The sequence below is a fragment of the Callorhinus ursinus genome, unplaced genomic scaffold (assembly GCF_003265705.2).
Source record: "Callorhinus ursinus isolate GAN/ISIS: 27379988/994484 unplaced genomic scaffold, GSC_fseal_2.0 scaffold6, whole genome shotgun sequence".
Taxonomy (NCBI): Eukaryota; Metazoa; Chordata; class Mammalia; order Carnivora; family Otariidae; genus Callorhinus; species Callorhinus ursinus.
In genome coordinates this window covers 77078768-77105727 of record NW_027397068.1, presented here as the reverse complement: position 1 = coordinate 77105727, position 26960 = coordinate 77078768, and the positions used below count along the sequence as shown (strand labels likewise).

Genomic DNA, 26960 nt, shown 5'->3' with positions numbered 1-26960 from the left:
GATGTGCTAGAACGCCAGGTACAGTTGCATGAGGTGTGCATCGTGCAACCTGAATGTCTCTATAAAGATGCCCAAAGACCAGTTGCCTTTTTTGTTCCCCAGGCTTTGGTAAAGTATTAGTGTACAAGGGTATTTTGATGTTTCCCAAACGACAGAAAGTGTTTTAATTTAAAAAGTAAAATAAGCCAGGAAACCTGGTACTCCCTGCTCAGGAAGGCGTGCCGGGGAGGGCGGGGCGGAGGGCAGGGCTGGGTGGGGGTTGCCCAGCAGCAGAGGAACCCCCCCCACCCCCACCCCCAGCGGGGGAGGGCCTTCGAATGTTTGTCCGTCTCCGCGGTAACTTGCGGCCTCAGTCCGGAGCCGCGGTGCCCGAGCGATGGCCGGGGGTTCGGAGCCCGAGTGTAAGTGTGCGCTGAGCGCTCTGTGTTTGCCGTCTGAGGTTTGTTGGATGTGCGATTGCCCAGAACCCCACCGGCTGCGAACCCGGAGGGAAAATGAAAACCTTTCTGGTGGCTGCACCTCAGCCCCGGGTCACCAGAGTGTAGGGCTGCGTCTGGGGACGCCGTGCCTCCTCGGAAAGCCTACTAGTCACACTCAAAGGAACCAGGGCGTGCGCGCGTACGTGTGTGTCCTCTGGGAGGAGGAGGGATGACGGGGGAGATTTCTGGACGCTGTTCGGAGTGTGCTTTCTAAAGAGCCACCCACTGGAGGGCACGCTCCCTGGCACGCCGCCACCAACCACAGGACAGCCGTCGCGTTTCTTTAGCTTCCGGTCCCCGAAGGCGAGGGTTACTCTTGTGATTTTAGGACCCGGAGGCGGGGGGACGTCACCCGGCTCTTTTGACTCCGATGGCATCGCTTTCCCACCACACCGTGGCCTGCAGAGGAATTTCGAGTTGAGAGAAAGCTTACTGGATGGAGCAGTACAGTCTGAACTGTAACATATTTTGAAAGAAATTCCATTACCTGCAAGTGCATGGCGCACTCTGCTGCGCGCGTTGCTTAGTGGGCAGGTGAGAGCCGGGCCGGCAGGCAGCCCAGACTGACCGCTGAGCCCTGACTTAAACCACCTGTGGCTCAGCCTCCCCCCCCACCCCCGTGAAGCGAGGGTGCTGAGGGCACTCCTCTCCCATGAGTTCTCGACAATATGGTTTCTGTTCCTCCTGCAATCACTCCACTTGCTGTGTGCACGAAAACCCCCCTTTTTTTTATAAAGCCTCTAAATGCTCACGTCTGTCTGGTCTCTGGGCACGTGGTCTAATTGATTTTCCAATCGCGCTGTTTTAGCGCTTTCAAAGTTCCTCTCGGCTTCCGGCTGGCTTCCCCTGCACAGAGAAGTCTTTCTCGGGCCGTGCATGATTCCTCAGTTTTGCGCAGAAGAGTTGTTTCTCTCTGTGCCGAGTGGTGTTTGGGTAGCGGGAGGTGGAGCTGGTGGGTGCCCACAGACGCGGCCCTGTGTACACAGAACAGCTGAGCCCATTTTTGCCTCGCAACATCTGTGTTCATGGTACTCAACTTTCAAGAACTGACCCGTAAGATTTAAATTGCGAGGTGACTGCGTGCCCTCGGCAAAGCTTGCAAACATGGTGGCTGGACGCAGAGAAGGCTCTCGTCTTATTTTGGTAATTCTTAATAAGTACATATTCTATAAAAAATAGGAGGAAAAATTAGTCGCCGAATAAATCCCTTACAAGTAAATCGGGTGCAGTGCAAAGGTAAGCACCCAACAGCGGTGGGGCCCAGGCATCCGCAGCCCAGCTATGCAGCGGGCCGAGGGAATATTTTACAGTCTTCTAGCCTTTGGAGGTTAGTTTTTCTTTAATGTGGACGGAAAGAAACTGGAGGCTCTCCTCTGTAATGTTGGGCCCTACGACTGCATTCTTCCAGTTGGGATCCCTGGGCGGGGCAGTGGTGTGCTGTGGGTGGACACCCCCCCCTCCCCTGGGCTGGCTCTCCCTGAATTGTCAAGACTACTTAGTGATTTTCCTGCCTCTTCTGCTGGCCACTAGCCCTCCCCTCACTGTCATCACGCTCCGGCCGTTCCAGTCCTGGGAACCACACGCTGTGTTTGTTTACTTCTGCTGCTATAACAGATGACCACAGATTTAGTGACTTAAAGCAAACCAAACTTATCATCACTGTTCTGGAGGGCAGGAGTCTGGGTTTGCTCTGCTGGGCCCTGCTAGGGTCTCCCTGGGCTGAAATCAGGGTGTCGGCTGGCTACCTTCCTTTCTCAAGGCTCTGGGGCACAATTTCCTCCAGGATCACTCAAGCGGTTGGCAGGACCCACTTCCTTGCGGTTGTAGGACTGAGCTCCTGTCCTTCCTGGCTGTCAGCTCCTGGACGCCTCTCTCTGGTGCCTGTGCGTGGGCCCTCCATCCCAAAGCCCCCAACAGCCATGGAATCCTCCTCTCCCTCCGAATCTCTCTGACTCCCCTTCTGCCACTTCTCCCTTCTGAGCGCAGCCAGAGAAGGTTCTCTGCTGTGAGGGACCCATGGGATCAGATTGGGCCCACCCAGGTAATTCTGGATAATCTCTTTATTCTAAGGTCGTAACTTTAATGAAATCTGCAAAGTCCCTTTGCCAAGAGCATAGAATTAGGCGGACCCATTAATCTGCTTTTCATGTCCAACCAGTTTAAGATAATTAACGTAAGGTGTGGTTTTCCCTTCCTCACTCCAGCACGTAGATGTGTGCTTCTCCCACGGCTCCTACCTTCTCCCTGTCACATAGCTCATTCCGTACTCGACTTTCAGATTGCTGCTGGGAAATCCAAGGGAGACAGCAGTGTAGTACAGAGTAAAGTTTTACCTTATTATTTAAAATTCTAAAAATATGACTTCTTTTCCACATTTATTCATGAAACAAAACAGTTACCCTTGGTCTTTTTCTGAAGATGCCGATGTTCATAAAACAGTTTCTTCCCTTGAGGAAAGGGAGAAATCAAAGGAGAAGAGCATTACAGTTGGTGGCCAGTACAAACCATCTGCAGAATTCAGGGAAGAGAGCTTAAAATCTTGAGAAGAGTGTTAAACATCCTACAGGTGATTAACATGGGGGAGGACCAAACAGCCACAGGGAGAGGATCTGCACAGAGGGGCCCCACATGGATTCTTTTAGGAGTTCAAGCACCCAGCCTGGCCTGCCGTGTTCCCCAAGGCTCCGGGTCTCTCCTTTGGTCGTACCTGCCCCACAGGGCAAGGAGTCTGTGGAGATTGGCCTGCTCTTTTCCCTGAATTTTTGCCTCTAACATATACCACAAGGATGTTTGCTGACTTAAGTCTGGAGGTGAGGGAGACAGCACAAGAAGATGTGCGTGGGATCCCAAGGTTCCCTGACATCACATAACACAGCGAAGTGACTTGTAATAATTTTGACATTAAAGACCTACTGCTTCTGTCTTGGAAAAGATGAACCACCAAAAACAACATCCTGTATTTAAAAATGTCAAGTGCTGATGTCTGAAATATTTATTAATTTAAACCTAGTCCAAAAAACCTATTACTATGTCTTATCAATATCTATTCAACATTGGTTTGGTTTTACTTGTTTCCCAATTACTTGGTAAAGAACGACATTTTCTAATGAATTATTTCAACCTTTTCTGTTCTCTTTCTGTCAGTTTGAGATGGCAGAATATGCAAATGACAAACAATGTTTTCAGGTAGAAAAGAAATTAATATATTTATTGCCAGTATGGGATCCCTGGTACATATTGTAAGAACTTGGCAGAGAGAAATGGAATCCAGATTCTCTAAATCTAGTGAAGCAAGTCTTGTTGCAGTCTAAAGAAAAATATTCTAAGTAGGAAAATGATTTTGCTAATTTTCTGGTGGTTTCAAATCCTTTTCGGAAATAAAATAAACACAACTGAGCTGCCTCCTTCTCCCACTTTCCAAAGAGAATTGGAATAATGCATGTGATGGTGGATTTTAGGTGTCACCTTAGCTAGGCCACAGTGCCCAGATATTTGGTCAAATTTCATTCTGGATATTTCTGTTGAGGATGTTTGTTGGATGAAATTAACATTTCTATCAGTAGACTTTGAGTAAAGCAGATTGCTCTCTGAAATGTGGGTGGGCCTCATCTAATCTGTTGAAGGCCTTATGGAATAAAGACTGACCTCCCCAGAGCAAGAGGGAATTCTCTAGCAGAAAGCCTTGGGCATGAAGTGGGTGTCCAGCATGTTGACCATCATGCAAATTTTGGACTTGCCAGAGGGCATAACCATGTGAGCCAGTTCCTTATAACAAATCTCTTTACATATTCTCTCTCTCTCTATCATATTGGTTCTGTCCTCTGGAGAAGCCCAACAAATACAATGTGTGTTTAGTGTCTTTAAGTGTTTATGCCTTTGATGAATTATAATGATTAACTCTCTTGAAAGATGGTTCTATTAATATTTTAACATTTTATAAGTGGTTTCTTTAAAGTAATAAGCTGATCGATAGGGAGAAATTCTCAAGAATCCCACTGCTGGAAGTATTTGCTCTAATACCTGACCACACAGATGGGAAAGGTTGATTTGTCTCTTCATGGGACAAGGCAAGGGGAGACTGTGCTCTGGGTTTGGCAACATCCCTGAGATGGGGAGAACTTTGGGATGGCTCAAGTTTCCCTCACCTCTGATATGTACTTGGCATAGTCCTCAAGACTTTGAACATGAGGAGAGAGTGCTCTGTGATTGTGCTATGTCCCATAGCACTAGTGACCTCAAGACAGGTAGTGTGTTGGGTGGGCCTGACCTAATCACATGAAGCTGGTCATAGAGGAGGGTCAGAGGGTAGGGGCGTGAGAAGTATGTGAAGGGGACTCAGGGATGTGGGGATGCATGTGTTCAGGGATGAGGGTAGTCACTGGGAGCTTAGAGTGACCCCCACCAACAGCCAACCAGCAAGTGGGGACCTCGGTCCTACAACCACAAGGAGTTGGATTCTGTCAACAACAGGAATAAGCCTGGAAGCAGGTTTTCTCCCAAAGCTCCCAAAACCTCAACCACGCCCACATTTTGGTATCTGTGTTGTAATATCCTGAGCGGAGAACCTAACTCCTTCATGCTGGTGTTCGGACCCATAGAACCGTGATCTAATACATGGGTTTGAAGCTACTTAGTTTATGATAATTTGTTACACAGTGATAGAAGTGATTCTACTTCTTCAGATTCTCTGGGCCTTTCTTTTCTTAGGCGAAAACAGAGGAAATCATGTGTCCTGATTTATTGTCATTACATGCATTGGGCAGGGAAAAGGGTTTGGATGTGGCATGGGTCCCAGAAAGTCCTCCCCTGCATTGCTCAGGTGCTAGTGGAATGAGAGAGATGATCCAGCAGTTTGGGTAAAAATGTTGTATTCAGGAATCAGTTCTGCCACCTGTTAGGTGTCTGGACCTGGGTGGGTCCCAGAACTCCTTCTCAGCTTCCCTTTTATAAAATAGGGACAAAACCAGTTATAGATGGAATCCTTGTGAGGACCAGCGGGTGTGACAGGGTTATGGGCCTGGGTAATGCCCAGTCTGTGGGAGTTCAGAACGGGCCCTTGAGGGCGCCGATGGGCCTGCTTTACCACTCTGCTGCCAGTATCCATCCCAGCTCGGGTGACATGGTGGGACAGAAATCTGCTTATTCTTTCCTCCAGGGTTCTCTGGGAAGGTGAGGCCGTGGGCTAGCTGCTCTGTGGCCCTCACAGTGCATGGCCAAAAAGAAACCTCCTTGCCTCATGTTGAAGTCTGGGCCAACTCATGTTCTACCAGAAGCAATTCATGAGGTGTTCCCCGTCCTAGAGTGTCCTTTCTTCAAAGTGGATACCATTTATGGAGTATCAGTTCCAGGCCATGGGCTCCTCTGCCAAATGCAGTTCCATTTAGCTGTCAATCAATCCTTTTGAGTAGGATGATGATCCTGATCTTGCAGAGGAAGAAACTGTGATTCAGAGAGATTATGTAAGCTCTATGAGATCACATGGTTAGGAAACTGACTCAGAAAGCCATGTTTTTACAGTTTTATGTCCTGGACCATGTGCCCCAGTGGAGCCCTACCACTGGGACATATGAGAAGCAGGGACCTTTGTGGAAGGAGCTGGGGTCCCCATCAACTTACCCACAGGTTTTTCTCTGTGGCTCCTTACCTTCCTACAAGTGGGGGTTGGAGGAGAAGGGGTGACTGGCTCCGCAGTCACTGAGGGGTTCGATCAGGGACCCTGAGACCTTTCAATATTAAGAGAGAAAGGAAAACATTTCCTAGGGGTGAATGTCTCTAAGTGCCATCATTATGAATCGTAATTACACTGTTAAAACTTTCCTTCCAGAACTCTTGCTAATATGGTAAGAAACCATCAAAAGTCCCTCCCCGCTTCTTCCTGGCTTTGAAGGGCCCGGGAGGGACTCCTTCCCTCCCTCCCTCCCTCCCTCTTGCCCTCTCTCTCTCCCTCCCTCCCTTCCTTCCTGATTTTATTTTTAAGTAATCTTCACACCCAACATGGGGTTCAAACCTACAACCCCAAGATCAAGAGTTGCATGCTCTATGGACTGAGCAGGCCAGGCGTCCCTGCAGGGCCCTGGGCTTTCTGATCAGAACTGCACATCATGTGTATCTAGCAGCCCTCTGTTTGCAGCCAGGCCTGGCCTGTGTGCTGTTTTCTGTCTGTGTCTGTCAGCTCCTCCTCTGGGAATGAGATATGCCAGCTTAGCAAATGCACACAGCTGTCTTACTGTCTTATTATGGCACTAATATTTAATAATCTTATTATCTTTTCTGACCAGTTTACATGAGGTGGAAGCACTGTGAGGTGCAAGGTGATAGGACTTTATGCAATCTAACGAAACTACTGAACAAACTTCAGAAAGACCACAGAAATGACATCTATCTCTACACCTCTGGGCACTTGAATTCCAATAAGCTCTACAGGCCACCTGAGACAATCCTGTATCACTGGCCCAATGCCAATAGACCAAAAGGGGAAAAAATCTTCAAAATAGAAAAGCCATCTGATAAGAAGATTGCAAAGATGAAAGATGCTTTGGCTTATTTTACCATCAATACAGCTCTGAGTCCAAAAGATGCCCAGACCACACCACTATTCAGGTATTTGGACCCTCTGGAGCATATTTCCCACACTTCAGAAGAGGACTTCTTTCCAAGGAAGGCTCCAGGAAGAGAGGCTTCTCCAGAACTGCGGAGGAGAGAAGAGCTGAGACTGCCAGAGATGAAGGTTCTCAAGTACAGACCAGTGGAGTCCAGCCGTCAGTGTGCGATGTCTCCCCGACCCAAGGATGAGTACCGGTACATCAGCTCCTACTTAGCTGGCATAACGAAGGCAGACAAGTATAAGAAGTTCTTGTGTTTCCAAAAAGAAGTTCTTGCAAAGCAGGATCTCATGAAGCATGATTTCACTGGGAGCAAGGCAGCAATATGCCATGAAAAGAAGTTGAAACAGGTAAGGAGGGTGATTTTGCAGTGCTGTGGGGAAACTGCTGTAGTCCCAGGTGCCTAAATGTTGTGGGTGGAGACCCGCATTCAGGCACCTCCTTTACATTTCCAGCTAGAAAGTGTACCTACCAGTTGTGACATGATGTCGATGATAATAGGGAGAAGTAAAGGAAGGCTAAGTCTGGAAACAGGTCAGTTGGAGGTGACTTCATAGGCAGAGCATCCGATGCTGCCTGGCAGCTGTGGTACGTACAATGTTCATGGATAGCAGACACATCTGATGAAAGGTTTGCCTAACTCACTATGGAAGCATGTGAGGGGAGAGTGAGGCAGGAGTAGATGGTTAAGTAACATAGGTACAGTCTGCTTGGAGTCACCCATGTCTGTGGAAGGTGGTTAGCATGATTGGAGGAGCTTTGGTGAACTCCCAGGGGCTGTGAGTCATGCACAGTGACCGCAGATGTGATGCAAGGGTGAGAATGCCGGAATGGAAGAAATAGCAGCATACCTGAGAAATAACCAAACCTGATGAGGCTTTTGGCTGAAAGGGCTAATGGAAAGAGGAAGACCCTGGGGACATTGTGGACAAGTACAGGGTGTAATGGAGTGAATAAAGAAAACATAGACCAATGCCTTTGAAAACAGTGCAATCAGACCTTCTCAGCACCGCTCAGAGGGAATGAGATGCACCTTGGTTTGCTGCCTGGCTCGGTCCAGACCCAGTTCTGGAGTGGTGGGGGCTGGACGCTCTGATAGAAGGCCCGTGGAAATTCTTATTCCTCTACCGAGAAGCTATTTGGAAAAGAAAATGAAGACATCTTAAAATGGCTGGTTCTCTTTATCTACCAGGAGCTCCAGAAAGTGTGCGTGTGCGACCCTCAGCAGTTCAACAGACTGCACGTCTTCAGAGAAGTCTTTGAAGATATTTGTAATAGTTCTTTGATATTTGGTGATATCTTGAAAGAAGTTAAGGTAATAAAAAATGTTTATTTCCCACATAACCACTGAGAGCCACACATGATGTTCTGCACACAGGATTGCATTTCTCACAGAAATTCTGCCAAGTATCATGGCCTCCATTCTACAGATGATAAAAATCACTCGCAGACTCAAAGTAACGTGCATATAGCCACATAAATCACAAGTGGGCCCATGTGAATAAACAACCAGCTAGCTCGCTCCTTAAGCCCATTTTTCCCCCCACTAAAGTTTCCCAACTATTTATAGGCTTTTCTAAATTGTACATATGTAACATATAAACTTTTATAATTATGCATAATTATTTCATATACATTCTTATGGAATTATAAGTTTGCTGTGATGTCATGATGAAAGTGGCCTTCATATCAAAGCTGAGTTGAAATGAGGTTGCTTCCATATCTTTCTATTGCCTAAGGCCTAAATAAGAGCAGCCATACAGTGGCCTGTTCTCCAGAGAACATCCCCAAACCTAGGGAGCTCATCCCTGGCAGGTGAGCAGGACCCACAGAGCATCTGTATGGCAGGAGATCATGTGTTGTATGTGTGTCGAGGTATTTTAGGATGCTATTCTGAGGTGATCAAGAGATAACCCTCAAATGTGCTTCAAAGTTGGTGAGATTCTATACACTTTATTGTGTATATTATTGGTTTTATACTGAAGGAACATTTTATAATTTTTGAAATGATCTAAACCGACATCCTTAACTTCCATATTATTTATCCCTGCAAAGAAACTTACCTTGTGGTGATATAACACATTTTCAGTGGATTTTTTTTTTTTTTTTGTACAGGATGAATATGAACTCTACATGGCAATACTTCTGCAGTCCCACTCCCCATCGCAGTGTAAGGTAACAGCTGATCCTCCAGGTGTCTAAATAAAGCCTATTTCTTCATTGCTTCATATTTCATGAGTAGGAGAAAGCATTCTGAATCCAAGAAGCCCTATTTGTGCCTCTACAGCTGAAGGACACCATGGGTAAAGAATTTACCTCCTGCCCACAGAGTGAGCGCTGGAGTGAGGGGGCGGCATACACATTTCCTGTGTTTTGCCAGTGTCTCTGGCCACCCACTGTCAGTGATCTCTCTGGCTCATTCCTCTGTAACCCAGTCCTCACCTGACTGTTTTCCTTAGCATTGGTCTTCTCTTTTCTCACCCTGGTTAGGAGATACATTTGCATACCCCTACATCGATGACACCTAGCTCTGTATATGTCACCCAGATATTTCCTGGGAGTTCCAGATTATACCTGTTTCCGACTTCTTGCTGGACATTGACACTTAGGTGTCCAAAGCAGGCAGATTACAGACCTAAAAATAGGGAGATTATCCAGAATTACCTGGGTGGGCCCAATCTGATCCCATAGGTCCCTCACAGCAGAGAACCTTCTCTGGCTGGGCTCAGAAGGGAGAAGTGGCAGAAGGGGAGTCAGAGATTTGGAGGGAGAGGAGGATTCCATGGCTGTTGGGGCTCTGGGATGGAGGGCCCACGCACAGGCACCAGAGAGAGGCGTCCAGGAGCTGACAGCCAGGAAGGACAGGAGCTCAGTCCTACAGCCGCAAGGAAGTGGGTCCTGCCAACTGCCTGAGTGATCCTGGAGGAAATTGTGCCCCAGAGCCTTGAGAAAGGAAGGTAGCCAGCCGGCACCCTGATTTCAGCCCAGGGAGACCCTAGCAGGGCCCAGCAGAGCAAACCCAGACTCCTGCCTACCAGAATGGCGATGACAAGTTTGTGTTAAGCCACAAAATTTGTGGTAATTTGTTATGACAGTATAAAACTCAGAAAATACCCCATAAATATCTCAAAATAGAGTTTCCAACACTGTTTTTAAGCTGTCCTTTATTGAACTTATCTACTGTAGGGTGTGTGTGTGATGCTCATCTCTTTGGTGCCTCCCAGTGGCCTGGATTCCCCATCTTCCCTGCATTTTCCCCATGAGTCAGCTGTGCTTGGCTGAATAGTGTCCTCCAAAACATTATGTCCACTTGGAAGCTGTGAGTGTGACCTTACTGGGAAATGGGGTCTGTGCAAATACAATCAAGTGAGGATGAGGTCGTTGGGGTGACTAGTGTAGTTCTGGTAGTTCTATTTTTTAACTTTTTGAGGAATATCTGCACTGTTTTCCAGAGGGGCTACACCAGTTGGCATTCCCACCAACAGTGTAATAGCGTTCCCTTTTCTCCACAACCCCACCAATATCTTGTTTCTTGTGTTGTTGATTTTAGCCGTTCTGATAGGTGTGAGGTGATATCTTCATTGTAGTTTTGATTTTGCATTTCCCTGATGGTGAGTAGTGTTGAGCAACTTTTCGTGTCTGTTGGCCATCTGGATGTCTTCTTTGGAGAAATGTCATTCATTTCTTCTGCCCATTTTTAGAAAAGATTTATTTATTAATTTTAAAGAGAGAGTGCATGAGCAGGAGGGGTAGAGAGAGAGAGAGAATCTGAAGGAGTCTCCATGCTGAGCATGAAGCCAGATGTGGGCCTCCATCCCATGACCCTGAGATCACGACCCGAGCTGAAACCAAGAGTCAGATGCCTAAGTGACTGCCCTACCCAGGCACTCCCCTTCTGCCCATTTTTAATTGGATTATTTTGCTTTTTTGAGTATTGAGTTGTAAGTTCTTTATATATTTTGGATACTAACCCCTTGTTGGATATGTCATTTGCAAATATCTTCTCCCATTCCGTAGGTTGTCTTTATTTTTGTTGATTGTTTCCTTTACTGTACAGAGGCTTTATTTTGATATAGTGCCAATATTTTATTTTTGCTTCTATTTCCCTTGCCTCAGGAAACATATCTAGAAAAATGTTGCTAGGGCCGATGTCAGAGACCTTACTGCCTGTGCTCTGTTCTAGGACTTTTATGACTTCAGGTCTCACATTTAGGTCTTTAACCCATTTTGAATTTATTTTTGTACATGGTATAAGAAAGTGGTCCAGTTTCCTTTTATCCAGTGTTGCTGTCCAGTTTTCCCAACACCATTTGTTGAAGAGACTATCCTTTTCCCATTGGCTATTCTTTCCTGCTTTGTCAGAGATTAATTGACCATATAATTGTGGGTTTGTTTCTGGGCTTTCTATTTTGTTCCATTGATCTGTGTGTCTATTTTTGTGCCAGTACCAGACTGTTTAGATTACTACAGCTCTGTAATATAACTCGAAGTCTGGAATTGTGATACTTCCAGCTTTGCTTTTCTTTTTCAAGATTGACTTGGCAATTTGGGTTTTTTGTAGTTCCATATAAATTTTAGGATTTAAAAAATTCTAGTTCTGTGGAAAATGCTATTAGTATTTTGGTAGGGATTGCATTAAATCTGTAGATTGCTTTGGGTAGTATAGACATTTTAACAATATTTTTTCTTCCAATCCATGAACATGGAATGTCTTTCCATTTCTTTGTGTCCTCTTCAATTTCTTTCATTACTATTTTAGTTTTCAGAGTACAGGTCTTTTACCTCTTTGGTTAGGTTTATTCTAGGTGTCTTATTATTTTTGGTGCAGTTGTAAATGGGATTTTCTTTTTTTTTAAAGATTTTATTTATTTATTCATGAGAGACAGAGGGAGACAGAGGGAGAGAGAGAAGCAGAGGGAGAAGCAGGCTCCCAAGGAGCAGGGAGCCCGATGCAGGACCTGATCCCAGGACCCTGGGATCATGACCTGAGCCGAAGGCAGATGCTTAACCATCTGAGCCACCCAGGTGCCCTGGGATTATCTTCTTAATTTCATTTTCTGCTACTTCATTATTAGTATATAGAAATGCAACAGATTTCTGCACATTGATTTTGTATCTTGCAACCTTATTGAATTCCTTTATCTGTTCTAGTAGTTTTTTGTTGATCTTTGGGGTTTTCTATATAGAGTACCATGGCATCTACAAATAGTGAGAGTTTTACATCTGCAGTTTGGATGCCTTTTATCTTTTTGTTGTCTCATTGCTGTGGCTAGGAATTCTAGTACTATTTTGAATAAAAGTGGTGAGAGTGGACATCCTTGTCTTGTTCCTGACATTAGAGGGGAAGCTCTCAGTTTTTCCCCATTGAGTATGATGTTCAGTATATATTGTTTTATATGTGGCCTTTATTATGTTGAGGTATGTTCCCTATAAACCTACTTGAGGGCTTTTATCATGAATGAATGTTATACTTTGTCAAATGCTTTTTCTGCATCTGTTGAAATAATCTTATAGTTTTTATCCTTTCTTTTATTGATGTGATGTATCACATTGATTGATTTGCAAATATTGAACCACTCTTGCATGCTGGGAATAAATCCCTCTTGATTGTGGTGAATGATTTTTTAAATGTATTGTTGGATTTGGTTTGTTAGCATTTTGTTGAGGATTTTTTTTAAAGGTTTTATTTATTTATTTGACAGAGAGAGACATAGTGAGAGAGGGAACACAAGCAGGGGGAGTGGGAGAGGGAGAAGCAGGCTTTCTGTGGAGAAGGGAGCCCAATGCGGGGCTCGATCCCAGGACCCTGGGATCATGACCTGAGCCGAAGGCAGACGCTTAACGACTGAGCCACCCAGGTGCCCCAAGGATTTTTTTTTTAAAGATTTTATTTATTTATTTTTCAAAGAGAAGGGGAGAGAATGAATGGTAGTGGGGGAGGAGCAGAGGCAGAAGCAGGCTCCCCGCTGAGCAGGGAGTCCCATGTGGGACTTGATCCCAGGACCCTGGGATCATGACCTGAGCTGAAGGCAAATGCTTAACCAACTGAGTCACCCAGGCGTCCTGGCTGAGTATTTTTTTTTTTTAAGATTTTATTTATTTGAGAGAGAGAGAGAGAGCATGAGCAAGCACGGGCAAGGTGAGGGGCAGAGGGAGAAGCAGACTCCCTGCTGAGCAGGGAGCCTGACGCAGGGATCGATCCTGGGACTCTGGGATCACGACCCAAGCTGAAGGCAGACGCTTAACCAACTAAGCCACCCAGGCATCATGTTGAGTATTTTTACATCTATGTTCATCAAAGATACTGGCCTATAGTTCTTTTTTGTTTGTTTGTTTGGTGATGTCTTTATCTGCTTTCGGTATCAGGGTAATGCTGGCCTCATACAGTGAATTTGGAAATTTTCCCTCCTCTTCCATTTTTTGGAATAGTTTGAGAAAATAGTATTAACTCTTCTTTAAAGTTTTGGTAGAATTCAGCTGTGAAGCCAAACGATCATGGACTTTTGTTTGTTGAGAGTTTTTTGATTACTGATTCAATCTCCTTTCTGGTATTTAGTCTATTCAAATTTTCTATTTCTTCCTGCTTTAGTTTTGGTAGGTTATATGTTTGTAGGAATTTATCCATTTCTTTTAGTGTGTCCAATTTGTTGGCATATAGTTTTTCATAATATTCTCTTATAATTGTTTGTATTTCTGTGCTGTGGGTGGTTCTTCCTCCTCTTTCATTTGTAAATTTATTTATTTATTTATTTATTAATTAATTTATTTATTACAGGTTTATTTATTTGTTTTGAGAGAGAGAGGAAGAGAGAGAATCTCAAACACACTCCTCACTGGGCACAGAGCCTGATGTGGGGCTCAGTTTTACGACCCTGAGATCATGACCTGAGCCAAAATCAAGGGTTGGAGGCTTAAAGAAAAACAACAAAACAAAGAAGAAAAAGAGGGCACCTGGGTGACTCAGTCGGTTGAGTGTCTGCCTTTGGCTCAGGGTCCTGGGGTTGAATCCCACGTCGGGCTCCCTGCTCTGTGGGGAGTCTGCTTCTCCCTCTCCCCCTCCCCCCACTTGTTCCCTTAATCGCTCTCTTGCTCTCTCACTCTTTCTCAAATAAATGGGTAAAATCTTAAAAAAAAAAAAATTTGGTGGCTTAACCAGCTGAGCCACCCAGGCATCCTCTGTAATTTTATTTTATCAATTTTTGTTATGCTTTTTTTCAAAGAACCAGCTCCTGATTTCATTTATTTGTTCTACTTTTTTTTTTAGTTTCTATAGCATTTATTTCTGCTCTGATCTTTATTATTTCCTTCCTTCTGCTGGTTTTTCGTTTTGTTTGTTGTTATTTTTTCTAGCTCCTTTAGGTATAAGGTTAGGTTGTTTATTTGAGATTTCTTTTTGCCTTTTGAGGTGTGCCTGTATTGCTATAAACTTCCCTCTTAGAATAGCTTTTGCTGCATCTCAGAGGTTTTGGACCGTGAGTTTTCATTTTCATTTGTGCCCATGTACTTTTGGATTTCTTCCTTGATTTTGTGGTTAACCTATTCATTATTTAGTAGCATGTTATTTAACCTCCATGTATTTGTGGTTTTTCTGGATTTTTTCTTGTAGTTGATTTCTAGTTTCATAGCATTGTGGTCGGAAAAGCTGCATAGTATGACTTTGATCTCTTTGAATTGTTGATACTTGTTTTGTGGCCCAATATGTGATCTATTCTGGAGAATGTACACCTGAGAAGAATGTGTATTCTGATATTTTAGGATAGAATGTTGTAAATGTATCTGTTAAATCCACCTGGACCAATGTCTCATTCAATGCCATTGTTTCCTTGTTGATTGTCTGATTGGATGATCTGTCCATTGATGTAAGCGGGGTGTTAAAGTCCCCTACTGTTATTATATGGCTATCAATTAGTTCCTTTATGTTTGTTATTAACTGTTTTATCTATTTGCATGCTCCCATGGGTGCATAAATATTTAAAATTGTTATATCTCCTTATTGGATTGTCCCCTTTGTTACTATATATTATCCTTCTTTGTCTCTTGTTCCAGTCTTTGTTTTAAAATCTATTTATTCTGATGTAGTATTGCTATTTCAGCTTTATTTTGACACTCATTTGCATGATAAATGTTCCTCCATCCCCTCACTTTCAATCTGCAGGTGTCTTTAGGTCTGAAATGAGTCTCCTATAGGCAGCATATAGATGGGTCTTGTTTTTTACCCATTCTGTCATCCTATGTCTTTTGATTGGAGCATTTGGTCCACTTACATTCAAAGTAATTATTGATAGATAGGCATTTATTGCCATTTTGTTACTTATTTTGTCTTTGTTTCTGAAGTTGTTTTCTGATCCTTTCTTCTTTCATGGTTTGTTGGTTTTCTTAGTGATATATTTGGGTTTTGTTATTCTTTGTATATCTATTACTGATTTTCAATTTGTGTTTTACCATTAGGTTTGTATATAACATTTACATATAGCAGTCTATATTAAGTTGATGATCGTTTAAGTTTGAACACGTTCTTTAGTCTTCTCCTCCCCACATTTTAGGTATATGGTGTCATAATTCACATCCTTTTATTTTGTGAATTCCTTGACTGACTTTTTACAGAAATATTCATTTTTACTGCTTTTGTGTTTCCTACCTTCATACTGTCACTTTGGTCTTTTCTTTCCACTCAAAGTGTCCCCTTTAATATGTCTTCTAGGGCTGGTTTAGTGGTCATGAACTCCTTTAGTTTTTGTTTGTCTGGGAAACTCTTTATCTCTCCTTCTATTCTGAATAATAGCCTTGATGGATAGAGTATTCTTGGCTACACATTTTCCCCATTCAGCACTTTGAATATTTCATGCCACCCCTTTCTGGTGCAAAATTTCTACTGAAACATCCGCTGATAGCCTTATGGGGTTCCCCCTATATGTAACTGTCTACTTTGGTCTTGCTGCTTTAAATTTTTTTTCTTTATCACTACATTTTGCCCATTTTAATTACAATATGTCTTGGTATGGATCTGCTTTTTTTTTTTTTTTTTTTTTTTTGTTGGAGTTTCTCTGTGCCTACTGGATCTGGTTATCTGTTTCCTTCCCCAGATTAGGGAACTTTTCAGCTATTATTTCTTCAAATAAATTTTCTACCCCATTTTCTCTCTCTTTCTTCTGGGATCCCTACAATATGAATGTTATTATGTTTGATGGAGTCACTGAGCTCCCAAGTGTTTTCTTGTTTTGCATAATTCCTTTTACTCTCTTTTGTTCAGCTTGATTACTTTCTTTCCATCACTCTGTCTTCTAGGTCAGTAATTCATTCCTCTGCTGCTTCTAGCCTGCTGCTCATTCCATTGAGTGTGTTTCTCATTTCGTTCATTAAACCCTTTATCTCTGCTATGTCATTCCTTATCTCTGTGTTAAGGGTTTCACTTATGTCTTCTACTCTTTTCTTAAGTCCAGTGAGTATCTTTATGATCATTACTTTAAATACTCCATCAGGCATGTTACTTTATCTGTTTCACTTAGATCTCTGGCTGTGGCCTTGTCCGGTTCTTTCAATTTGGGACAAATTCATCTGTCTTCTCATTTTGTCTAAGTCGCTGTGCCTGTTTATGTGTGTTAAGAAGGTCAGCTATGTCTCCTGTTCTTGAGGTTAATGGCCTTATGAAGAAGAGGTCCTGCAGTGCCTTGCAGTGTAGTGTCCCCTGTTCTGCAGAGCCTGGCCCTTCAGAGAGTGTTTCCAACGTGTGCTGCATGCACTCTGCTGTTGTGTCCCGGCCACTTTATCCTTCAGGCCGGTTGTCTGCAGAGGCTCTCATTGCCTGTTGTGGGCAGTGTTTGTTCCCTTGCCTGAATGTGGTGCACTTTAACTAGCTGTGTTCTACTTTTGAAATGAGACCAGTCACCACCACCGCTGGAACCAAGGCCCTGACAAACTCCCAGATTGGGAGATGTGGTGTGGGCAGGGGTTTGGGCCACTCTTCTGGGGCAGGGGACCCACTGTGCTGGGACCAAGGCAGATGTGGCTGGGAGAGTAGGTTCCACTGAAGCATGGGGGGCTGGGGCAGGGCTTGGTGTAAGCAAGTTAGGTAGAGAGCGTCCAAGTGGCACTGGTTCCTGCAGGTGGTCCTGTGCTTGTGCTAGGGTTGGCGAAGGAAATGGTACCTGCCAGTTCCTTTGTCCCCAGAGGGGTCTCTCTGTGAACACTTCCTCTCTGGGACACACTCCAAGATGAGCAAATAACTTCCCCACTGTGTGCTCCAGGTGCTCTTCAGATTGTTGTTTTCATGCTGTATGTCTGCAGGCTGCTTGCCCTACCTTCTCTTCTGGAGTAGCCCCAATGCCCCCGGGGCTCTCCCTGAGCTGGGCACACTGACCTTTAAGTCTCTAGGCTTTAAGCCGCACTAGTTGCAAGAACTCACGAAGTTCAGCCCCTCTTGCTTTCTTGCTTTCGTGCTCCCCACGGGGGCTTCCCTCTGTGCTCGTCTGTTTCTCACCCCTCTTTCCGATTGTGGCTCTCTCCCCACCACACTGGCCACCATCCGTTTCTCTCCCAAACTATGTCTCCACACTTCCTACCTTCTTCAGTGTGGGCTCTTATCTGTCTTTAGTTGTGGAGTTTGTCCTGCCAGTCTTCAGGTCGATTTCTGGGGGGTATTTAGGGATTTGATAGTTAGCTAGTTGTATTTGAGGGACAAGGCGAGCCTGGTGTCCTCCTACTCTATTGCCATCTTCCCCATATCTCATTTACTCCTTAATTCAAACTTGCATGTGTGCAGAGTTTTCCTTGTTTTGAGCTTTTCATGCTGCAGAAAAATGAGCTTCTGTTTGACAGGAATAAACAAACCCCCAGTTGGGGGTCTACCCTATTCCTTAGTTTTTGAGGTTGAGTCTGAAAGGAACATACATACCTTTATCCCAATCAAATATCAGCATGACAATTTCCCTGGCCAACAGGGCATCCTATCCTTTCTGTTTCTGGAAATGTGGCAGCCTTTCACCTAATGAAGCAGAGACTCTGTGTCTCCACATTTGAGTTCAGCATTGCTTTATATCCATGTAGAATAATCAAATTAAATAGTTTCTCACCAATTCAGAAATAATTCTTGTGCTCATGATAATATACTTGGAGCACTTTATTCAACATTTCTTTTCCCCACACAAACCCACAGTGAACCCCTACCACTTTTTAACTTTCTTAAGAAAATAAAACCTTAAAATTTTAAAAACAATATTTTACCCAGATCTTTGCATGACTAGTTATCCCTTGTCCAATATTTTCTCCCCCCTTTCATCCTATTTACCTATTTTACCTAGAATTTCTATTTTGACTCAGGATATCTTGAATACACTCTAATAACCAAAAAGGAAAATGTTCACCCATCCTGTGTCTGTCTTACCCATTATGACCTTGTCCTTCCTAGACTCTCCTGGCTAATGCCAAGGGACTGGAGAAGAGATCCGTGAAGACCGCAGATGTCAACCAGGCCAAGGAGGAGCTGAGGGCAATGGTGATGGCCACCAAAGCAGCCCTGGAGCATAATGACAAGTGAGGGTTAACAGTCTGATTTGATTTATGTTGGGATTATACTATTTTACAATATTTTAAAACCATGTGACAAGCATATATATTTACATTTTTTTCTGCACTATTGGGGGAGGCAAGCCGCCTTTAGTAATACCCTGCCATTTGGCCTCTTTCACAAACCATCACATCTGTGACTGGGAAATTCAGCCAAATCTGGTGTTTGTATGGCAGGGGGGAGGGTGGTTTGGGATGGTTTCTGAAGACATCTCATCTTTAGTGGTCCCCTGGGGACCTACTGATAGGTGACACTGCTGCAAAGTCAAGACACCTTTCATGAATGATCTTATTATGTTTTTAACTTAAAAAAAAATCTTTTACTTTTCTGTGTAGTCTTTCAGCTGAAATCACAATTGGATAGGGCATATGTTTTATAGAGGATTTAAAGAAGACTGAAGCAACGCCAACACACCCAAAATATTACCAAGAAAACAAAACAAGAAACAAAAACCAAAAAACAAAACCATGTCTTCAGTATAAGTAGAAGACAAAAAGCATACAAACTTCAAAATACTTGCAATTAGAAAAATACACATCAAATGCCAGTGAATCATTATCTGCTCTCTTTCTGCAAACCTTGTTGAGAGCAAGGGCAGTGGGGGAAGAGAGAAGAATGGAGCTGGTAGAAGGCCTATTGTGTTCTCAAACCAGTTCCAGAGAGAGAGATGGAGAGAGAGAGAGAGAGAGAGAGAGAGGAAGGGAGGGAAGGGAGGGAAGGGAAGAATGGGGGAGGGAAAGAGAGAGAGGAGGGAAGGAGAGAGAGAGGGAAGGGGGGAGGTCGTGAGAGGGAGGGAGGGAGAGAAGAGGAGGGAGGGAGAAGGGGAAGGAGTGGTGGAAACGGAGGGAGGGAACAGGGAGAGGGAGAAAGGAAGAGAGGGTGGAAGGGGAACGGGGGAGGGAGGAAGGAAAAGAGAGTAGCTTCCCTAAATAATGCCACAGAGTTTACTGGTCTGTCTATCAGAGCACTGACTTAGAAGGAAAGGACTTTGAAGTGAGCATGGAAGCAAGGAACCAGTGCTTAAATGGTAATGATATGGTGGGAAGAGCTTTAAAAGAAGTGATAAGCATCTTTTAGAACTGTGCATTGAAGAGAAGAAGCAGCAAGGGAGGGGCGTTTAGAATCCCATAAAAGAAGAAAATTGAAGGGCACATGACCCTTTCACTACTGTTCTTTCTTTCCTCCAAAAAAAAAAAAAAAGGTATCCAGTAAAAAATCAAAATAAAACACCCTAAAACAACAACAAAAGCATACTTTGCTGTTCTGACAAAAATGTGTCCTCTTGAATTAGGAACCTCACACACGACCCAAACTGTTATCCCTACCTACAAAAATGCAGAGGTGCAAATGATCTCTGTCTGCACAAGCAACTATCTCTCTTGATAAAATGAGGACCCAAACAATTTAGCTGATGAAAATCCCTGCCATCCAACAACAACAAAAAGTTGAAGAAAACTGTACCACAGCATTCCAAACTTAAGTATTCTCAAAAGAGCATTTCTAGGTATGAAAAAGACCTTGAGTTAGAAATGTAAACACTAAGAAAGCACAGCAATCAACAGCAATGAAAAGGAGGATGTGAAGCAAGATTTGACCACTCAGGAAAGATAGTTGAAAAAGTCAAAATTATGTCATAGATCCAGACAAAATTATGACATACCCAAGGAGGGATGCTCTTGAGTGACGACACAATAAAGAGCATTAGAGAAAAACAAAAAACAAGCCAGAGAATGAAGATGAGATAACAAAAGAAATAAAAAGACAGAGAAAAACTGGTTGAAGTGTAAGACAGGCAAAGAAGATCCAATTTACATATAATTAAAGTCTCAGAAGAAGAAGAAAAGGCAATGGAATAGAACATAATATTTAAAACGATAACACATTTAACATTTCTGGAAACTAAATGCCCTGACTCTGAATACTGACAAGGATGTTACCATTATTATTAATTCATTTAATCTCAATTTCTTAAAATTGGGGGTCGTAATACTTTTGTTTCTTTTCATCTCTGATAAAATGAGCTAATGTGTTTGAAGCCACTTAACCATTAGGCCCCTGTAGACAGGCAGCATTGACTCATTTGTGGCACTGATGTTTTTAACCAAATCATAGGATTTCTCTGTACAAGCAATACATATTAGACTCCTTCCCTGCCCCCCCACAATGTATTAGAAATAAGACAGTTGATTTAGTTTTGTTTTTTTTTTTTAACCAGGGAGAGGATACAAAGAGATTACAGATGTTTTCATTTCCTTTTAAAATGTCTTGTATTTTATTTTTAGTACAAACATAGTGGGATTTGTGAATTGTATCTGTGGGGGGAAATCATGAGGCCCAGGGAACACACAGTGTGCATTCTAGCTGCAGGGACCTGCCTCCACTGCCCCTCATCTGTTGTTCATCCTGAAGTGTAAATGCTAATTTCTTTGTCTCCCTGCTTTGTAGAATTTAAAGTAACAAAATAATGTTCATAACACTATAGGAAATAATTTACTTTATATTAACCAGCTTCTTCAACTAGTGGTTTACGCAGTCTTGGTAAGAAAGTATTCTTTTGTTTATTTAATTTGACTGACTTAGGCTTTCATTTTATATAGAGTTTCAAATTACCTTTTTTGATAGAAACTGAGATGACTTTTTTTTCTCAATTTTAAAGAAAGTCTTGTGGCATAAAATAGACAAAAGAAGAAAGGTATGAATGGAGCTCTGATATTTTGCTGTTTTTTATTACCAAACCTGTAGACTCAGAAGTGAACTAGAGATGGAAAACACATTGCTGCAATCTGCTAAGGAAAAGTCAGGCGAGTAATTGTGTGATGTTGTTCTTCTGACCTCTGGGTGAAGAATCTTCATGTCCTCGTCTATGATTATCTATGATTTATGGCCTCCTGCTATTATTTGTTCGAAAGGGTTCTTTTTTTCCAGATAGCTTATTAAATTGTATTCATTTATATTTTTTCCATCAAGTTCTTTAGAAATACAGCAAGTTTTCATTTAATCGGAAGTGGTTTAAATGAGATACTTTAAAGGTGTGGGAAACAGTTCATCTCTTTAACAGATCCTGTCAGGGTGGAGATTATTTCTCCAGTTTCTGTTGCTTTGGGCACCTTTGGTTTTTTAGTATCTCTGGAACCAGATACAACATGTATACCATGTCATTCTTCTCTAAGATCTTTGTGGTTTTTAGCAGAATAGTGAATTAAGTCAAGACCTCATGTAGAAAGAATTATGTCAAGTTTTGGCTGTAGCCTCTTGTTGTTTCCAGAGTAACAGCAATGAAGACAGTCCATTCTGGATTCCAGAACCTCTGCATCTCTTTTCCCAGCTCGAAGAAGTCAGCGTTTACAAACAACACATTTCCCAGGCTCTCTGAGTTTGTGATGTCCTCTGTCTAACAGACACGTTCTCTGTCGGGTTCAGCTCACTCCCATGGTGTGCAGGTGGTAGAGGGCTGCCAGGGCTGGACGAGTCTCCTTGGCAGGCCACGGGGCTGGTGGTTCACCCAGACCACCAGCTTCGTTATTTCAACTCTGTTAGTCTCAGCTGCCTGCGTGTTAAGTGGGGTTAATGATGGTACTTCCCTCTGAGGTGCGCTGTGAGGATTAAATGTAAGAATCCACAGGAAGTAGGAGCAGGGAACCTGGCCCAGGGGAGTAAGAGCAGAGAGCCTGGCCCAGGGGAGTAGGAGCGGGGCACCGGGCCCAGGGGAGTGGCCCTGCCCATTCCTCCTCCTCCTCCTCATGGCTGTTGTGAGGAAGAATACACAGTTTATGGGAACCTAATTACATTTATGAATTCTTATGCATTAAATAAATACTAAAATTATTTTAAAATTAGATACACAATTTAGAATATGATTAAGTAACCAAAATAAGTTCCATTCTGTTAATGCAATGATTCAGCCAAATGCCACTTTTCCTACAAGTTTGTTAAATACTAACTCATACTGGAATCACTTCCCCCACCCCTGCCCCCCAGCAGCTTTTAGGATATACTCACAGATCTAACCTGTTTTAAGTTCTCAGCAGAACTTGGCCTCAAAAGTTCTTACTGGGGTCTTTTGCTTCCTTCTGCCACTTATTTCCTCTGTGTGAGCAACACCTGTGTGATTTACCTGCTGGCCATCTTCCAAGGATTTCTTGTGGCCTGAGTCCTGGCCTCTTTTTTGTCCTAGGCTGGCCCAGTGCTTGTCTTCTGATCACGTGTCAGGACTTGCAGAGAGGTTGGGTCCATCCTTTTCCCGCACCCACGTTGCGTATTCTTGGGTTCCTCTTAAAGAAAAGTCATGCATGGGACTCAAGCTCACTGTTTCCTGTTTCCTTGCTGTCTCCTAAGGCAGGCCAACCACTTTTTTCCTTTTCTTTTTTTAATTTGAGTATAACTGACACACAATGTTACATTAATTTCAGGTGTACGATGTGGTGATTTGACACATTTGATGCTCTATGCGATGCTCACCGCAAGTGTAGCTACCACCTGTCCCAGTAGATCGCTGTTACAGTATCATTGACCATATTCCTTGTGCTCTGCTCTTTATGCCTGTGACTTACTCATTCTGTAACTGGAGGCCTGAGTCTCCCTCTCCCATTCACCCATTTTGCCCCATCCCTCCACCCCCTTCCCTCTGGCAACCATCACTTTGTTCTCTGTAGTTATAGGTCTGATTCTGCTTTTTGTTTGTTTGTTTGTTTTTTTTAAGATTCCATTTATGAGTGGAATCATATGGTATTTGTCCCACTTTTCTTTTAGATTTAAGGGCTTCATCGCTAACTGCTAACAGGATAGAACATCAGGGTCTAAAAGATAATAAATAAGAGGACATTACTAATTTCTAGAACTGTAGTAACCATTTCTTAATAGTTGATTCTAGCTGTTTCTGACACTTTTCCTGTGCTATTGAAGAAATCTTGTGGCTTGTGTTCATCCTCTGTTCTTTTCCTAAGGCTTTCTCATTCAGGAGCCTCCCCTCCAAACGTATGTATTTTCTGTGGGATTTCCGCCTTTTGGTACCTCAGTCTCTCTCTCTCTCTCTCTCTTTTTAAAAGATTTTATTTATTTATTTATTTGAGAGAGAGAGAGAGAGAGAGTTAGCATGAGTGGGAGGAGAGGGAGAAGGAGAAGCAGACTCTCCACTGAGCAGGGAGCCCGATGTGGGGCTCAATCCTAGGACCGTGGGATTATGACCTGAGCCAAAGGCAGACACTTAACTGACTGAGCCACCCAGGTGCCCCTCAGTCTTTTTAGGTAGAAAAGGGGTAACAACAGTGGGGTCACTGGAGTGTCCTTATACTCCTTTTGGCTTCTGTGCTCCCAGTTAATTGTTGTAGGTTAAAACCTTCAGCTTAGGTTAAGGTGGGGGTCTGACTTCAGATCATAGTTCCTGTTTGTGTAGAAGCTTAACTCTGACTGTTTCTGCCTCCTTGGCTAGTTCATTGTGTATCTACTTAGCTAATTCTCCCAAATTTCAAAACTCATCTTCAAAGTTTTCCCTTCTTCCAAATTTGGCAAGTTTGAATGATGGCAGTTGTTTCTGTGTTGTTTACTATGTACGGGTAAGTAGTATCACTCTTTTGAGTTGCTTTTTTTTCTACCAAAAAGGATTAGTTTTTCTTTCTCAAAAAATTCTTACCACTGTAGTCAGAACCTAACTGTGCTGTTTGATGATCAAGTTCCTTCAGCAGTGAGTTACTCTCAATATCTCCATCTCCTTTCTGAATCCTTAAATATTGACATTTGTTGGAGCCCAGCGTGTCTTTGGTTCAGTGCACACATATTTGATTCCAAATCTCTTTCCTGCCCAAATCTCTTTTTTAGGCTTGAGATCCCTATATCCAATTGCCTACTGGATAAGGCCACTTGAGTATCCCGTAGGTGCCTCAGCTCAATACGTCCAAGATTAAACTCTCTGTTTCAATGAATGGCATCACCAAACACATGGAAGTCAAGTCAGAAAGCCTGCGGAAGAAATCTTTCCCTCTCCGCCCTATCAATCACTTTAACACAGCTTGTAGTTAGTGGCCCAGGTGGGATTCGAACCCAGCTGTCTTACCTCTCTGCTGCATTGAACTCCCTTCCTTCCTACTGCATCTGTTCCTAGCTATAGCGAAGCTGAAACTTAGGGATTATTTTGATACCTACTTGTCCTCTCCGTCCAGATCCAGTCAGTTACCAAGCCCTCCTTGTTTCCATTCCCTAAATCATTTTTGTATCTCTTCACTTCTTTTTATGCCACAGTACTATCTTGATCTGATCTTGTTTGAATGAATGTAGTAGCTTTCTGACTGATGACCCTGTTCCAGCCTCACCCTTTCTCATCCACTTTGGGTACTGCAGACAGAGTGACCATTGTGTGTGTTGATCCCAGCTGAAAGGCCTTCAATAGCTTTGACTGATTTCCTAACATATGTTATAAGACCTTTTCAGATCTCCCCCGTGCTTCCTTTCTAGTATTCACTGATGTCACTCCCTGGCCCTCAGTGTTCCCACCCTACCGTGTAACTTTCTTTTTACCAAAATGTGCTAAGTTCTGCTCTTCTGCCCCTTCTTTAGCCCCTTTCTCTTGTCTAACTCCTTTCACACTTCTCCGTGCAAAGTCATCCTTGCACCTTCCCCACGCTATGTTAGGTGCTCAAATTGGGCACTCGATAAATCAAGGGAGGAATATCCCCATTCTTGGATCAGATAATTTTTATTCATGTGCTTGGAGCTTGAGTTACATTATATTTTATAGCTATATATAACATACATAATACTGTTAGTAATGCATAATACTATTAATAAGAGATGACATTTTAAACAGTAATACTTCGCTTTTTAAATATTTGTAGAATTATCTAAGAAAGATGTAATGAATGAGGATCACCTTACTCTTACCGAGAAGGTTGAAAAGAAGAGGTGTGAAATACTTAATAAATGGGACGAAATTCAAGCTCTTGAAAGAGAAATTAAAACAACTTTGATTCATACTGGAATTTTGCATATCACTGAAAATAGGATTAAAAGCATAGAGGTATGTAATTTATTTATTTGAATGTTTACATTGTTCTTTTGCTTAAAGATGTTGGCAAACACATGAAGCAATTTCATTTTGCAGATGGGTAAACAATAATGGAAAAATTGGTCCAAATATATTTTCGTTACAAAACATTTGTGGCAAATGGTTAGAATAATTAAGAGATCTAGCTAAAACAACAAAAATAAAGGTGATAAAAACTCTGTAGAGTTCTGTTAAGGTTCAAATTGGATCTCTTTCAGGTCAGTTGATGTCTCTTACAGTTTAACAATTTTGTATAGAAAATGCTTGTCATAAAATTAATGACAGCCAACGTTTAGTATCCAATATGTACTAATTAGCTTGAACTGAAGCTCAAAGGATTTAAGTAACCTGCCCAATATGACATAGTTTACAGGATTCAAGCTTAATTCTTTTGGGGCTCCAAAGACCTTATTATTTTCATTGTGTCACATTGAAACTCCGTAGTTAGATTTTCAGTGAGTTGTACAATTATGTTAGAAGATAGAAGTTAGTTACTACCATTGAAAGGAGAGTCTGCTACATTAAAAGTAGTCTTTAACAATTATTACTAACCAATTTTTGATGAACAGTATAATATAGATTGCAATCTATGTCTTGAAATGTTATGCTGCCCTATTTTTTATATATTATAAAATAATTTTTTATTTGTGTGGAATCTGACTCAATGTTACCATTTAGTTATAGAGTTTGTAAGTAATGTGTGATTATTATTTTTCTCATGGTTATATAGTTAAATGTATTTTCCCAGCACTGTCTTTTTTTTACGGTAATTTTTTATTGTTATGTTAATCATCATACATCATTACTTTTTGATGTAGTGTTCCATGACTCATCGTTCGTGCATAACACCCAGTGCTCCACGCAGAACGTGCCCTCTTTAATACCCATCACCAGGCTAACCCATCCCCCCACCCCCTCCCCTTTAGAACCCTCAGTTTGTGTTTCAGATTCCATCGTCTCCATGGTTCATGTCCCCCTCCGATTTACTCTCCTTCATTCTTCCCCTCCTGCTATCTTTTTTTTTTTTTAACATATAATGTATTATTTGTTTCAGAAGTACAGATCTGTGATTCAACAGTCTTGCACAATTCACAGCGCTCACCATAGCACATACCCTACCCAATGTTTATCACCCAGCCACCCCATCCCTCCCACCCCCCACCACTCTGGCAACCCTCAGTTTGTTTCCTGAGATTAAGAATTCCTCATATCAGTGAGGTCATATGATACATGTCTTTCTCTGATTGACTTATTTCACTAAGCATAACACCCTCCAGTTC

At 42.7% G+C, this 26960-nt stretch overlaps 1 protein-coding gene across 3 annotated transcripts in view; it reads left to right on the top strand.

The window, feature by feature from the left end:
- Positions 1–341: 341 nt before the first annotated feature.
- The window catches only part of CUNH6orf118 (chromosome unknown C6orf118 homolog), a 41749-nt gene continuing 15130 nt past the window's right edge, over positions 342–26960 (top strand). The window contains exons 1-7 of one of the 3 annotated variants that reach the window (XM_025866461.2): positions 342–401; positions 6758–7431; positions 8274–8396; positions 9197–9256; positions 18486–18610; positions 21387–21445; positions 25472–25653. In XM_025866461.2, the coding sequence (XP_025722246.1) occupies positions 377–401; positions 6758–7431; positions 8274–8396; positions 9197–9256; positions 18486–18610; positions 21387–21445; positions 25472–25653 (1248 nt within the window). In that variant the 5' untranslated portion in view covers positions 342–376. Of the gene's footprint in view, positions 402–896; positions 1014–1607; positions 1716–6757; positions 7432–8273; positions 8397–9196; positions 9257–18485; positions 18611–21386; positions 21446–25471; positions 25654–26960 lie in introns of those variants that run through there. The other 2 variants (XM_073893514.1, XM_073893515.1) reach the window with 2 other exon arrangements.